General features: G+C 42.0%; 4 protein-coding genes across 4 annotated transcripts; 1 reads left to right on the top strand and 3 right to left on the bottom strand.

Annotated features, from left to right (window-relative positions):
- Nucleotides 1-217: 217 nt before the first annotated feature.
- On the bottom strand, nt 218-4,169 carry BCR41DRAFT_391331 (hypothetical protein; the record flags this gene model as incomplete). The annotated part of the gene is made up of 2 exons (XM_022028344.1): nt 218-1,050; nt 1,169-4,169. 2 exons carry the CDS (start codon nt 4,167-4,169, stop codon nt 218-220), a joined length of 3,834 nt encoding a protein of 1,277 aa, XP_021886589.1.
- A 4,221-nt stretch (nt 4,170-8,390) lies between these two features.
- Nucleotides 8,391-10,420, bottom strand: BCR41DRAFT_316414 (TIP49 C-terminus-domain-containing protein). The gene is made up of 5 exons (XM_022021239.1): nt 10,285-10,420; nt 10,080-10,154; nt 9,634-9,853; nt 8,985-9,532; nt 8,391-8,885 (listed from the first exon to the last, which is right to left on the bottom strand). The coding sequence occupies exons 1-5, from the start codon at nt 10,345-10,347 to the stop codon at nt 8,424-8,426; spliced, it is 1,368 nt and encodes a 455-aa protein (XP_021886588.1). The 5' UTR covers nt 10,348-10,420; the 3' UTR covers nt 8,391-8,423.
- A 610-nt stretch (nt 10,421-11,030) lies between these two features.
- On the bottom strand, nt 11,031-11,460 carry BCR41DRAFT_8220 (hypothetical protein). Its single transcript, XM_022031035.1, has one exon. The coding sequence runs from the start codon at nt 11,366-11,368 to the stop codon at nt 11,078-11,080; it is 291 nt and encodes a 96-aa protein (XP_021886587.1). The 5' UTR covers nt 11,369-11,460; the 3' UTR covers nt 11,031-11,077.
- Nucleotides 11,461-13,277: 1,817 nt separating this feature from the next.
- Nucleotides 13,278-14,411, top strand: BCR41DRAFT_382822 (hypothetical protein; the record flags this gene model as incomplete). Its single annotated transcript, XM_022027386.1, has 1 exon — nt 13,278-14,411. The coding sequence occupies one exon, from the start codon at nt 13,278-13,280 to the stop codon at nt 14,409-14,411; it is 1,134 nt and encodes a 377-aa protein (XP_021886586.1).
- Between the last annotated feature and the right edge of the window lie 151 nt (nt 14,412-14,562).

Genomic DNA, 14,562 nt, shown 5'->3' with positions numbered 1-14,562 from the left:
ATAGAAACTACTGGTGTCAATTCTAGAATTGTTATTGGAAGCTGTACCAGTAGTATTAGTAGCATCAACATAGCTATGGTGGCTATGACTAGTTCTAAGGATCCTTATGCAGAGATAGTTCGAGTTATTACAATAAAAGGACTGATTTATTATACATATAACTTATAGTGTTACAGAAAGAAAAGCAACAAACAGATCAATGACCTGACTTGCTTTTTTAGGCTATGACAACTTCAACAGTCCACTCGGTGCTTTCATTGCTACGCGAGTATACAACCTTGTAGCCAGTTGGGTAAGCAATACCCGAAGCACGCTCCACCATCAAAAGGTCCATTTCTGCATGCGCATTGCCTTCACTGTCAATAGCAGCACGTACTTCACAGCCATAAGGCAGCTCTGCCTCCAAACCCATTGGGCGTCTGAGTATCTTAGCACGCTTGGCAGATTGCTGCTGTTGTTGTTGAGTTTGCATTTGTTGTTGCTGTTTTAACTGCTGTTGATGCTTTAGTTGCTGATGACTGTACGCTGCGTTGGGCTTTGTTGGGATTTTGGGCAGTTTGTCTTCCATTTGCTGCTGTTGTTGTTGCTGTTGCTGCTTGGCTTCGACTTCAGCCTCGAGGTCAGAGGCATCATCCTCATCATTATCATTTTGATCCTGTTGACTAGCCCCATTTTCTGTTTCCTCAGATCCTGAGGGAAGTACATCCTTCAATAGACGACGTCTCATACGGATAGGGCCATGCTGCGCCAACCAGAGTTGAATAGGGCCTTCTTCATCCTCCATAGGCTGCCTCACATCTTCGCATCGCCGGTACACAAACTCAGAGAGACTCATTTTACGTTCATAAGGGTCATCAATATACGTGGATCGAAGACGGGCCTCCTCATCAGCCGCTGAAAGCCTCTCGAACACGTTCTTGACCTTCATCATCAGCGTATTGGACTGGCTGTTGTAGCGTGGGTGCGAAAGTACCTGAGGTATCTTATGAGGATTCACCTCATTGTCGTTTGATAGTGGGATTGGCCCGAAATAAGTGTAGTCAAATTTGGCTATTATAAATGCGGAGATAATCGTTAATTCAAAGGCCAGCAACATGGGCAGAAAACACCTCTGAAAGAGAAAAAAAAAAAAAAAAAAGGTGTAGAGCAAGTTAGTAAGTTATCTTACCAATACCAGCGATGGTCCAACAGACAAAGTCATCGACTGAGACATTCTCATTTCCCTTTGAAACGCGTCTAGATGCCTGGCCATGTCTACCATGGTAGCTCTCATCTGTATAGTATTCGTCTTCATTTTCCTCGGAAATCTCTGTCAAATCCAAAATAGAAGCCTTCTTGGACGACGTCCTATACTCAAGTAAAGGACTGCGATCCATAGCGGCTTGCAGTGGAATCTTGCCTTCGATTTTGGGGCTACCAATAGAAGATGCGCTGAGATAATAAGGACGACCATCTTCTAAATGGACACGGTCCGGATGCTGCAATACAATCTTTTGCATCTGGCTAACAGGTCCGCTTCCATTGCGAATCACCTTGCCGTTCTCGACCTTGCGGATGATTAAGCGGTCCGTTGCGATCCCAGTCAAATCGTTGATGAGAACAATCTCTGAGCCATAAAGCACTGGTTCAGAATTGGAGAAAACGTAATTGGACTCTTGCTGCTGGTCTTGTTGCTGCTGCTGCTGCTGCTGTTGCTGTTGTTGTTGCTGATGTCGCTGTTGCTGCTGTTGATGATAACCTATGTGCGACTGCGACGAATGTGGTTGCTGCTGATGGCGGTATGGACCATGTTGTTGCTGCTGGTGGTATGATGTGGCGGTCTGCTCTGGCTGCCTTGCTATACCAACGGGCTGACCACCATCGCCCTTCATGCGGATTGGTACATACTTGGTCGAGTGATTAGGGGTCCGGAATACGTTAACATTATTAGTTGTGGTCAGTTTGACTGGAGGTGCTGGAGGAGGCTTCACCATCTTAATCGTAAAAGAAGACCAAGAACCAATCTTAGCACAGACTGCGTTGTTATCAACTGCCATGTATTTTGTTCGCACTGTTTGGGCGTTGATACGATTTAGAAGAGAGACGCTCATTCCATTCAAAATGAAACAAGAGGCATTACCAGCCTTAGCGGTCTTCTTGGATGGTTTAGAGATAATTGGAATTGGGTTCGAGTCCATAATGGCTGTCGGGATGGCCGAGTTTTTGTTCAAAAAGACTTGCAGACCAAGCTTGAATCGTTTGGAGCTATCTGAGCCAGTGCCTGTTACATGAAGGTTTCTAAACGAGCACTTGAGGCGATCGTCAAGGGCACAATCCTGCTCCATTAAGTTCTCGCTACCGCTCTGGGCCTGGCGTCCAGGACCACCATTCAGCTTCTCATGTAAGATAGACATGATCACATGAGGCTGTTCATCACGAATAAGCTTTGTATTCACGCCTGCAGACACTTGAACCATGGGCGGGGGACAGAGGTATCGCTTCTCGATGCCATATGACTTTTGAGCGATGGCACCATGCCAGCATCGGATTGTTGTCATCTGATAGCGCTGTATTTTTGTTCGCATAGACTGTTGCTGGTTATCGTTGATGATGTTCTTCTTCTGGACCGATGCACGTAATTGAGCTTGTATAGAAGGAATTGAACGGTGCGAAAGGAGATGTAGTTCTTGAGAGGCTGTCTCAGTCAGCTGCTGGACTGGCTCGAGGGATGGCTTCAAGCGTGTGTCAGTACGGATGGGAGAATGATCCCGATCCCACTTGCGTTTGATATCGTGCCGTGTTTCACTTGATGCTGATGACTGGTACTGTTCCTGATGCTGTCGATAGTGCTGTACATGATGATAGGGTGCAATGAAGTCTAAATCTTTGGGTTCAATCTTCATCATACTATGTCGAGCAGAAGAATGGACAACTGCTGCCTTTCTTTGAGCAAAGGTTGTTGTAGTTGGAGAAGCGAGAGGTTTGTGATGAATTGAGGAAGTAGGTGCTGGTGCGATTGAACGTGGCTGGAGTGGCTTGACCTTGTTCATTTGACCTGATGGCTGCGACGACTGCTGACTTTGCTGAGAGAATTCTTGGTAAGGATGATCTGATCCATGACGATGTTCTAATATAGGACGTGTAGGCGAGCGTGCACGAGCCAGCGACTGTGGTTGTTGTGGCTCATACCTTTGTGTCATCGAAGATGAACTACCACTTGGCCGTTGCTCAGGCAATGCAGTATAGAGGGAGGGTAAGCGAGCACCTTGAGGCTGCTGTTCTTGTTGCTCGTGTTGCTCTTGCTGACGCTGCTGCTGAAGCCATTGCCGTTGTCGAGTATTCTCGAATCGTTCCAACGACTGGCTAATGGATGGCCCGTGACCAAAATTACCGGTCGTGTTGCTTGGCGCAACATGTCGAGCTGAAGAAAAGTAACCATCACTGTTCTCGCGGTCCTGGCTGGTCACATTGCTAAAATAGCGCATGTGGCGACCAGGAAGATCACTGCGGTAGAAGGGTTCTTCTGGCACCTCGATAGGTGGTAAATTATATTTTAATGAGGGAGGACTCTCATCTGCTGGAGAATATGGTGAACGCGGTGAATGTGCTTTCAAATAACCATAAGTAGGATCACGATCATACTGATCATGGTGATGTTGCTGGTCCCTGGCAGATGAATCTGTTACTAAATGGTCGTTGTTGTCTCGGGTTGTGTTACGCACTTTACCCTCATATCCCTCAGTGTGTTTGGCATTTTGTCCGGAAGCATGGTAGTTTTGTGTATACTGATGATATGCATGTTGGGCACCAGTTGGGCGCGGAGAATAGGAGCTATGGGGCTGGGGTTCAGAATGTGAGGACTGTGATGAATCTGCATACCGATGCGAGTGGTGAGGGTGACTGCGTGAATCTTCAGTGTACTCTGATGAATGCTGGCGATAGCCGCCTGATTGGTGCCGATGCTGACTATAATGTTGATCGTCTGCGGGATGGTGACGGGTGTAAAAAGACGAAGAGGAGGAAAAGGCTGTAGAAGAAGATGATGACGAGTATTGATGAGGACGTTGGCTGTAACTCCGCTCTGGAGAAAATGCTCTGGGAGTTGAAGAGGATGTGGAAGAATAATAGTGGTCATAATGTTGGGAAGAAGGTTCAACTGCGGCTGTCGCAGCAGCAAATGTTGGCTTCATGATTGGCTATGAAAGGTATACAAATGAAGTGAATGGGATGCTAAAGGAAAAGTAGGTAGAGGAAAGGATTGGTGAGTATCACAACTCTTTGAGCATGTCATTTCCTTTTCGGCATCAATAGGAATACTCGGCAGTACTATGGTATCTTTCAACCAAAAAAAAAAAAAAAAAAAAAAAAATTGACTGTGGTGGCAAAGAGGATCGCGACAGAGAATAGCTGAGGAGAGACAATAGACACAATGGAGAAACAAAGAGACCAAGTCAGGTATGTCTGGATGTATCTTGGATCTTTCAGCACTTACAGGTACGTAAATAGGATGTGGATGAATTGACAATAGAGAGAGAAGGTAACGATTATATGTGTATGAGAGGGAGGAAGGTAGCAAAGATATGGGTAGTGACCGTAAGAGGATGGAGAGAAACAGGAAGAATGAGAATAAGAGTGAAAATTTAGAGAGGGAGTGGGGAGTTGGAGTTGACTATGATGGATACTGAGTGTGAGAGAAAGAGGGATAAGGGTTGGTAAGTAGTCAAAGAAGGATAATGGCAGAAGCGAAAGAAAGTAAGAAGGGAAAGAGATAAAAATTGAGAAGAGTTCATACAAATTTTTCCTTGTACGATTGGGCTCGAGCAAGAAGATCACATACCCGTGTGAAGCACCCACGACCCTTCCTCCAAGTTCTTGCCCTATTCTCAACCCCAGGATCGCAATTGGCACCTGTGTGTTCGCTACTGCAAAAGGATGGCTTCGTCTGTTGTCGGCTCAATTGGATCTAAATCCAAAACCATGTCCTCCCTGGTTACTCTATTGTGATTCTATTTTATTATTACATCTTTGCATTCAGTATTTGATTCTCTTTAGTACATCTCATTTGTATTAGATTTTTATTTATACACAAATTCTATTGGGTTGAACTTGTGTGTCCTGCTTGCTCACTTGCTTTTTTGTTTCTCTCGCGCTCACCTCTGGCGCAGAATTGCGCGGATGAGTCTTGCCAAGCAATACAAACAAATAAATAAAATTCTCCTTCAGATTAACACGCCGTTGTTTGCATGTAGGTTGTGGTTGTGCAGGCTTAAGACGCGTGAGTGTCGCTTTTTCTTTTGTTTGGATGTTTGTTTCTTTTGTTTCCAAAGAAAATGAATCACAAAATATTTCCGCAGGCAAAGTCTTCTGGCAGTGCCTGCTCTGCTGTGGTGAGATTTTTTTTTTTTGCATTCCGGTTGATTCTATGAATGAAAAGCTAAACCTACTTCTTCAACAGTTAGCAACTGTGGCCAGCTTGCTTCACCCCATAGTGCTTCGTCATTTCCTAGTTCTCTCTCCTGTCAAAAGACTGCTGCATTTCTCACGAGCTATCGCACAAAATAAAAACAATAACCGCAACAGTTACATCTTCTTTTTCTCATCAAGGTCAGGATAAGGAGAGTCTAGATGCTTCCTTATACAAAATAAAAAAAAAAAAAAAAGCAGGGGGTCGATGAAATGCATCACCTTTGATTGACCAGCTCTCAGTCTCTTTGTTTAGAACAAAGAAAAGTGCATGTTTTTTTTTTTTTACTCAGAAGAGGTCTTGAAATGAACCCTTTTTATCAGCATACTGTAAGCTCACACAAGCTAAAAAAGGCCCCAAAATGAAAAAAAGAAAAAAAAAAAAAGATTTCTCTCTTGTGATAGGCCTGGGTCACCCTGGGAAGAGCATGATCAAGTTCATGGGATTGGCCTGTCGAAAAAAAACCTTTTGTTCGCATGGAACTTTAAAGCAACTAACAGCTAAACCAACAAAAACTCATCAGTCATCATCAGCCATCATTGACAAACCAACTTGTTTTTTATTTTTTATTTTTATATCCGGCCTTCTACTATTGGATCAAGTCTTAACCGATCCCTGCTTCCCAGAGTAGTATAGTAAAAGAAACTCACCTTTGATATCCAATAAGTAAAGACAATTCGATGGACTGATTGTACGAATGTATTTGGACCGAGAACACTAGCATATCCCGTGAGAATAGTAGGGACGCTTCCTATTCAATCATTTCAACTATCGATACTTGAGAGCGAGCCCTGCGCCTCCAGCATAAAATAAATTCTACGATTGGCCCAAAATGCTCTTGCAGGGGGGCTAAGGAAATAAAAAATTTCCCTTGGAGTATGTGTGTTCCATTCTGCTACTGCTTTTGCAGTCGTGTGCGGAGTGCCTCACTTTAGTGTCTCGTACCGTTAGAGTATGCGGACTAAAAAAATTCATCATCCTTGACATCATCAAGTATTACTCCTCGACAGCGATGATTAGTGCATATACTCTCTCATTTATCTGGAAGTATGGATAGCATGAGACGTCCAGACATCTACCCATCTTTTCTAATCACACCTTCCTTCGCTTGCTCACTCTTTTCTTTATGCGCTCTAGTCTTCCAATAATGTAGTTGACTAAAAAGAGAGGAAAAAAATGCGTAATTCGTTCTATATCCAAGTGAAAATTGAGTAGCACTATCATCATCGCCATCACTATCAATGCAATGGATGATTCAAATTATTTGATTGTAAAAGTATACATGTACAAAATATGTATTTAATAATATGGATTAAGTATCTAATATGTGTCATTAAGCAAGGTGTTGTATTCTTGAGTAACATTGAAAACCGTGTGAGCTTGAGCCCTGACACGAGACATCCTCTTTGCCCTCTTTTTGTTGTTGTGTGTTGCTGAATAGGGGGAAAGTTTTATTTTCTCATCAAGCATTGAGAATGACTATTATTGCTTGCGCCCAATCAAAAGCTGCATCTTAGTGAGCTGCAGATTATTATCAATGAAGTATAATAAATAATGACGCGCCGGAACCTTTTCGGCTTCCTGTTCTTTTTTTTTTTTTTTTTTTTTTTTTTTTTGCTTTCTTGTCATGGAAGCACTACCCAGAAATAATTATTACCTTCCTCTTCATTCTTTCGTCTCTTTAGCTAAAGGAATATGACCTTGATTGGAAAAGTGGGGAGTATGGCTTAAATTACTCAACGTGGTCTCTTCTCCAACAGGTACAGGCGTATCATGTTGTAAATTATAGAATATCAAAAGAAATAAAGGTGATGTTAATAGTCAGGTTTAAGAGTCAGAAAGAAATCCTCTCTTTTCCCATCAGCAGACTGTTCTCGGCCTGATTTCCGGAGGCTGTAATTGTTTGTTTGACAATCGACTCCTTGCAGTAAAAAAAACTCCTATGAAGCACTAGGCATGAGCATGTGTGACACTCTCAATCATGAATGTGAAAATTTCCTCTGTCGGCGCCCTATCATATTAGGCAGACTAGCATCATTTCCATTAAAGCCAAGGAAAATGAACTCAGGCAAGGAAAATAAAATAAACAAAACAAATAAACAAAGCATGGAGGAAATGATGTTGCAAGGAAAACAAACAGAGGAAATGGACCAATCGGGAAAAAAGAGATGGGCGGTGAGTTGAATATTTGTCTTAATCAGTTGGTCCAGGATGCACACACAAAAAGCGAGGAGAACAACCACAACCACAACCACACAACTAACATTCATTTCTTCTATATTTGTCCCATCTTGATCTAAAAATGCTCAGCAGTCTGCTATTATATGAATTACGCTATAAAACGGCGCCCTGGCTCTGCTATCGGATTGAATAGGCCGAATCTTGCATTTGTTAGATCTTTCTTTTTAATTTTTTTGTACTATATTTGCATCTACTACATTCGGCATGTATGTTTTTGAGATAATGCCATTAACAAGAGGAGTATGTAGAACAGGAAGAATAGGATGGGACCGAATGCAGCCTTGGATCACGACCGATTATAGATATTATTGCACAATTTGCTCCGATGTATAGACTCCATCCATCTGATGTAGGTACTGATAAACTAGAGTGCCATCAGGGTACGTAAAATATGCATGCAGTCACCATTGGTCTATCCCTATCGATCCGCAGAAATTTTCAAACTATGGTCTAGAGAGCATTCCTTTTTTTCCCTCTCAATCCTATTTGACTCGTAAGCTTGTAAAGTCAAGAGTCTTCATTATGGCGTTTTAGGAATATATTCTTGCTATTGATAAACAGCCGTATGATAACAATCCAGAATGTACCCTGATGGACATTGAAGCATACATTCCATTGAAAAGAACTTATCATTTCGTTGTTATTGCTATCAATGCAAATTTTCTTTACATTTTCTTTTTTTATTTATTTTTATTTTTATTTGTTGATCCGTGGAATCCTTTGCAAGCAAATCATGACTCTAGACGATAAATCCTCGGTTTTCCTCCGTGACGATCTTCGCGCTACGCTTCGAGTCCAAGAACAAGTCTCCAGCTTCCTCGACATCACCCTTGAAGATTTCATCACGTCCGTTAATCTTGGCCATGATATTGGCTGGAGCCAAGAGTTGAATTGCGTACCGTAGACTAGTCTTAAGGCCAACATCTGCTAAATGGTTTAGAGCGTCGTCCTGTACAGTTAATCCTTCTGTCTTCGCCCGGATGGTGATGATGACGCGGATTTCCTCCAAGGTGTAAGGTAAAGTTCGGATGATGAGCAAACGATCTAAGAGATCAACTGGGATTCCATGAGGCGAAATAATATCTTCTGTGCCACGGATAGAGCACATGCCACGGTTGGTGGCAAATACAACAATAGGTGAAAGGGTTGATTCTAGGGCACGGTTAAGGTAAGTGAAACATTCGATATCAAGCATGTGAACCTAGACATGACAGAAAAAAAAAAAAAGGCAGTTAGCTATAAAGAAATAGACTTTGACCAATTCTGGTCACAATCAGCAGAGCTAAAGAATTTCTTTTACCTCGTCAATGAATAATACTCCAGGAACTAGCTCTGCAATTCCTTGGTCGATATACTTGTTGACAACTTTGTTGATCTCTTTGCGCAACTTGTCTGTGATCTCTGTCTTCTTTGGTTTCATAAACTGTCCCATCATCGACATGACATCCTGACCACCTTGAGGTCTAGCATTAGCGACATCCAAGTCATGTAGGGTGACATCTTGAATTAGCTCCTTCTTCTTGTGGACTTCACCTTTAGGCAGTGGTACATATTCCTCTGCTTCCAGGTCAAACTCCGTTGCATAAGCATCTGAGCGACCAACTCTCTTGACTGCTCCAGTGTTAGCCTCAATATAAATGACGTCTCCTACTGTGACCTTCTCCTTTTGAATACTCTCATAAATTGATGGATCCAGTTTTAGTTGTTTTGTCCCTTTAACGGTCTTCAGACCAATTAAGACGTGTGAAATTGTCTTGCCATATCCACCTAATGGGTTCTCTGTCTCCTCTGGCGTCAATTCTGTTATCTCTCCCTCATAAACTTCCTTTGTCTCCTTGATCCTTAAGCCTAGTAAAGACAGAAAAAAAGAAGCAAAGGTTTAGTTATACGCGGTTTGCATTTTTGAGCGAATACGACTGGGCCATTTCGATTAAGAAAAAATCTATTACCTATAGCGCGACGAAAGTTCTCCATTAAAACTTCTGTCTTTTTGATTTCACTAGAAAAGACTTCACTTCCTACCATTGGACAAAATGGGACCTTAGGTCCCAACTCCTGTGAAATAGCTAAGGCGATGGCAGTCTTTCCTGTTCCAGGGGCACCAGCGAACAGTAATGCACGTCCTGACATCTTTTTTGATTTGATCAGATCAACAACAATACCACAAGCCTATATTTATTGTGACAGATGAGGAATGCAATAGGATGAATATCCAGCTTCTCATTCAGACACGTCCTTCGATCGAATGGATTCAATAATGGATATCCTTTCTTCTTTTCTTTTCTTTTCTTTTTTCTTTTTTCTTTCCGTCTTTTTTTCTGCGGTAGTAGAAAAATTATCTACCGTCCATTTGAGAAAATTGATGCAAAAAAAAAAAAAAAAAAAAAAAACGCACCTCACGAGCTTGTTCTTGTCCAACAAATCCAGAAGCGATCGGTTCAGCATAGCCATCGTCCCTCAGTCCGAGGCCCTAATAAATGTCATAAAGTGGAAAAAAATTACCCTTGTCGTCAGTCGAAATTTACAACAACTTGACTTCCAAATGACGCGCCTTTAAAAAAGATCTCGAGCAATAAGCAAAAAGTGTTCGAATAGAGCACCTTGATGTGAGAATGAGCAGCAATGCGCTGTTCTCTTGAATTTTTGACTTCTGCAATGCGCATTGAATAATTAATGGAAGTATACTGGAGAAAGTTAATGAATGAAGGAATGAGAGACAATGTAATGGTTTTTGATTTGTTATTGTGTCTTTGCTTCAAGTCTCAAAAAAAAAAAAAAAAAAAAAGCGGCCACAGGGAAGCAGTCATATCATGTGACAGACCAAGTTTGAACAGCTTCGACATCAATCATCAGGAACGGACGGTATACATGTCATGTATTATGGCAATACATGGATATATACTAGGATTATATTGTTTCTTAATTCCTCTTGTTAAGAAGGGAAGAAAAAGGATGTATTAGAGTCAGATTAATCGTCAGGGGAAAAGTGAAGTGTGTTGTTGTACATGTACCTGATAAATTAGCAAATACAACACTGATCCAACCAAAAATAGGGGTATCCCTATCCCTGTATGTCTTTCCGCCGATGAAAGTGAAGTGCACAGCATATAAAATAAGCCTATTAAATTTATTTAATTGATTGCCGCTATGAAATTTTCCTCAATGACGACATTGAAAAAAAAAAGAAAAAAAAAAAAAGTAGCCGATCTGCTCTTTCATTTTATTCTTTGCCACACATCGACACACAGATACACACATATACAGATGGTGCACATGAGGCATAAACCTTGCGGTCGATAGATGCTTATGCCCTGTCAGATGTCACTGCCCAGAATAGACAGAACAACGTAGTTAAAAAAGACTCCACATCCTCATTAGCAAATGAAACAACGATTATGAAACATCAAGAATACCATAAAAGAAGCAAGAACAGAACAGGATGCCGAACAGACAGACAGATAGGTAGACAGATAGAGACATCCAGACAGACAGGCAAAATAGCAAAAGCAGAAGAAACGGAACATGCATGTCATGCATTGTGGACCTAAAATACACAAATACGAATTTTTTCTTTTTGCAGTGATTGGATGGTAGCCCATTAGGAACCAACAAGACTTCAGACATTAAAGACAAAAAAAAAGATATAAAAGGAGAGACAGAAAATGAGAGAGCAATCAGAACCATCCAACTCTCTTTTCTTTCATAAAGTCCAAGTCTCAAGCGACTCAAGAGAGTTCCCCTCCTCTCCCTTTCATTTCACCCTCCTTTTACCCTATACCAGCTCTTTTTGAAATCACATCTTTCATTTTCCACTGATACCATTCTTTGTCACACCATGGCATCGTCTACATCAAACGTGGCTCTCATCCATGCTCCAGCCCATGGCACTGTTCCTATCTCGCTACCTCCTGGTACGAACAACACATGGTACCCCTGAAATGCGGTCCTCATGGAGAAGAAGAGATGCACACAGACACATATACCACCAAATCGCTGTTCCTTCTTATCCTCACTTGTTCATTTCTAGAACAAGAAAACAAACGAAAGACCTTGCTTGGTGAAATGGCTGGGGTTGGCATGACTTTGCATTGTAGCCATGCATTGTAGTCATGCATCGTTTATTAACCATAGAATGTGAATGAAACAACATTGGAGAATGTGGAACAAGTTTTGTCATTGCGGAAGACTTTTTTTTGTACGCCCATGTCCCATTACACTTGTAAAAAAAAGTAGAATAGCCCTAGTCTGTCTGGTCTGAGCTTTGTAGCTCCAGATTCTAGCGCTTGCTCTGTTTCTTTCTGTTCATTTGGAGATTGTTCCTTGGAGGCAGTGCCAGTTAATTTCGATAAAGAGAATGCAAAGTGTAAAGAGGCTTCTTTGTGTCTTGTCGCAGGTAGAAAATGCCAAGACCACTTTGTCAGAGTGCTTCTATTCGTCCTGTTGGTGTGGATCATGAAGAATTTTTCTTTGAAGGCCGTTTTGCAATGCTTTTCCGCAACTACAGAAGTCAAAAAAAAAAAAAAAAAAAACACAGTCCACCAAGAACGAAAAACCCATCACTAAACCATGCTTCTTTTATTTCATGTCAATATTATAACCAAATAGAACTGATCAAGCTGGTAGCACACCACCTCCGAAATGATCGCCAAGCACTTCATGCCTGTCTACTAGTCTCCCGAGCATGGTCGCAGGCTGCTGTTGAGTATCTTTATAAGGCCGAGCACATGTTAAGCGATCGCACTAGTATCCACAGTTGTAGCGACTTGGATCCTTTGTCCTCTTCCTTCTCGATCTTACCCCTTTCGTCCGATTTCGATGGTCTAACATTGTTGGACCAAAATCGATCTCCGTTTATTTCAACATCCGATACTCGGGCGCAGCGGTTGTTGATGCGCACACTGGAAGCATCGCTTCTTCACGATCAGACTTGCTCGTACGACTATATTTCATATTTAGAGAAAATCTCCTGCTCTGTAAGTAGTAACAGTAATAGTATCTGCCAGCCACCATCATATCAACTTCCTCAGTTTAAACAAAAATCGTATTTCGCAGGAGGAATAAGCATGTGTTGTCATTAAAATTAACGAGCAAGTCTATCATTGATTGAGGTCATCCTCTATCTCCTTTTTTTTCTTCTTCCTCCCCTTTCCCCCTTTCTTTTTATGATAAAAAATGATTGATGATTCCATGTGGGGGCTCAACAGCAGTTTCCTAACCCATTGTTCTCCTTCAATTTTAGTGGTTTGCGAACCTGATTCAGGATTGGACCGCTTTTTGTATAACATGGAGAGGATACGAGTCTCGTACAGCGGCTTCTATCACTTCATCTGCGTCCTCATCCCCACCTTCAGAGTTTCGACAGGAGCGGTGCTTCAACCGGCTTATACGTAAAGTATCCAAGAGATGCATTTCAGTTGACGAGTTCCAATCCTCAGCCAAGATCGAAACCAGCACGCTGATCTACGCGATCTCACGCTTTAGCAACCTCGCACGACTTGATCTTCGGAATAGTCAGGACCTAAACGATGATTTATTTTATGCTATCGCCAAGACTGTACATTCCCTCTCTTACATTCGCCTACATGGTTTTAGGATGAAACAAACATCGAGTCAGGCGGTAGCAGAGATGATTTTGGCACAAAATAGAGATAAGCTCCAGTCCTTCAAGGTTGTCAAAGGGACCAACATCTTTGAAGAGCGACACGCCCAGTCAATGCGGCATCTGACATTAAGCATCTGTAATCTTGAGTCATCTGGATTGGAGGAATTCGGACCCTTGTTGTCAAACTTGACGTCATTAAACCTTGAGTACTCCTCAGGTGTAACAGACGATAGTCTTCTTCCAATATTAGACAGGTGCCACCAGCTGGTCAAGCTTGACCTTACCGAAGTCGATTGCACACAAGTGGTGATCCAAGGTCTTTCAGCTGCCTCCGACTCGACCACATCTCAACAGGGGCGGCTCTCGTCCATGAAGCGCTTAATTTTGAACAACATTGATGCACCCTTTACAGCCAATTTGTTCATTCCTTTGGCGAAAGCTTGCCCTAATTTGGAAGCGTTGCACATGAATAGTATCCTGGCCGATTCATTTTCAGATTTCGAGTTATTCATTAGCAAGATGCAGCGAATAAGAGATTTGGATATCGGAAATGTGTTTCCCGAGTTTTCGGATGATAATTTGAAGAGCCTTGTGAACATCTTGCCAGATCTTCGGTGGCTATCGATTGCGAACACGCAAATCACGAATGAATCTCTCGTTTATCTGTCAGAACAAGCGACTAACCTTTGCGACCTGTGTATTCTGGGATGTGACCAAGTGACAAAGATGGGCGTGATTGAGTTTTTGGACAAGATAACGGCTCATCAGCGGACAACAGTATTTAAGCGTTTAGATATCACCTATTGCCGCCTGGACGAAGGAGCTGTGACAGAGATCCGAGAGCGAGCAAAGAGCGTGACAGGGATTATCGAGATAGAAGGAGACGACCAATTCACAGATAGCATTGATGATGACGAAGAGGGTGATCGAGAAGAAGGGGTTGAGAATGATGATCATGAGGGTAGTGAAGATGAAGAGCAAGACTTTGAGTATGATGAAAACGATGGTTATGATGTTGAAGAATACCAAGAAGACGATGACATTGATGGTACTAATAATAGTGCCATTGAAAGTGCAGTACAAATAGAAGGGCTTATGAGCGACTACAGCGACGAGGAGATGTAACAACAGCAACAGCAACAGCAACCATAATCACAAGTATAAAATATAAACATCATAGCATAGATATATATATTTATTGGTATAATACAAATAGAGATAGAATAAAATAGAATAAACAATGTTTGCATTTGGATCCACTTCAAAAAAAGAAAGT

The sequence above is a fragment of the Lobosporangium transversale genome (assembly GCF_002105155.1).
Source record: "Lobosporangium transversale strain NRRL 3116 chromosome Unknown BCR41scaffold_1, whole genome shotgun sequence".
NCBI lineage: Eukaryota > Fungi > Mortierellomycota > Mortierellomycetes > Mortierellales > Mortierellaceae > Lobosporangium > Lobosporangium transversale.
This window is presented reverse-complemented; position numbering and strand designations above follow the sequence as displayed.

Coding starts and splice junctions, on each gene's coding strand:
- BCR41DRAFT_316414 (XM_022021239.1), bottom strand. CDS start 10,347: ATGCGCATTGCAGAAGTCAAAAATTCAAGAGAACAGCGCATTGCTGCT. Junction 10,155..10,284: donor CTGCTCATTCTCACATCAAG/GTGCTCTATTCG, acceptor GACATTTATTAG/GGCCTCGGACTGAGGGACGA. Junction 9,854..10,079: donor GACAAGAACAAGCTCGTGAG/GTGCGTTTTTTT, acceptor CAATAAATATAG/GCTTGTGGTATTGTTGTTGA.
- BCR41DRAFT_8220 (XM_022031035.1), bottom strand. CDS start 11,368: ATGGTTCTGATTGCTCTCTCATTTTCTGTCTCTCCTTTTATATCTTTT.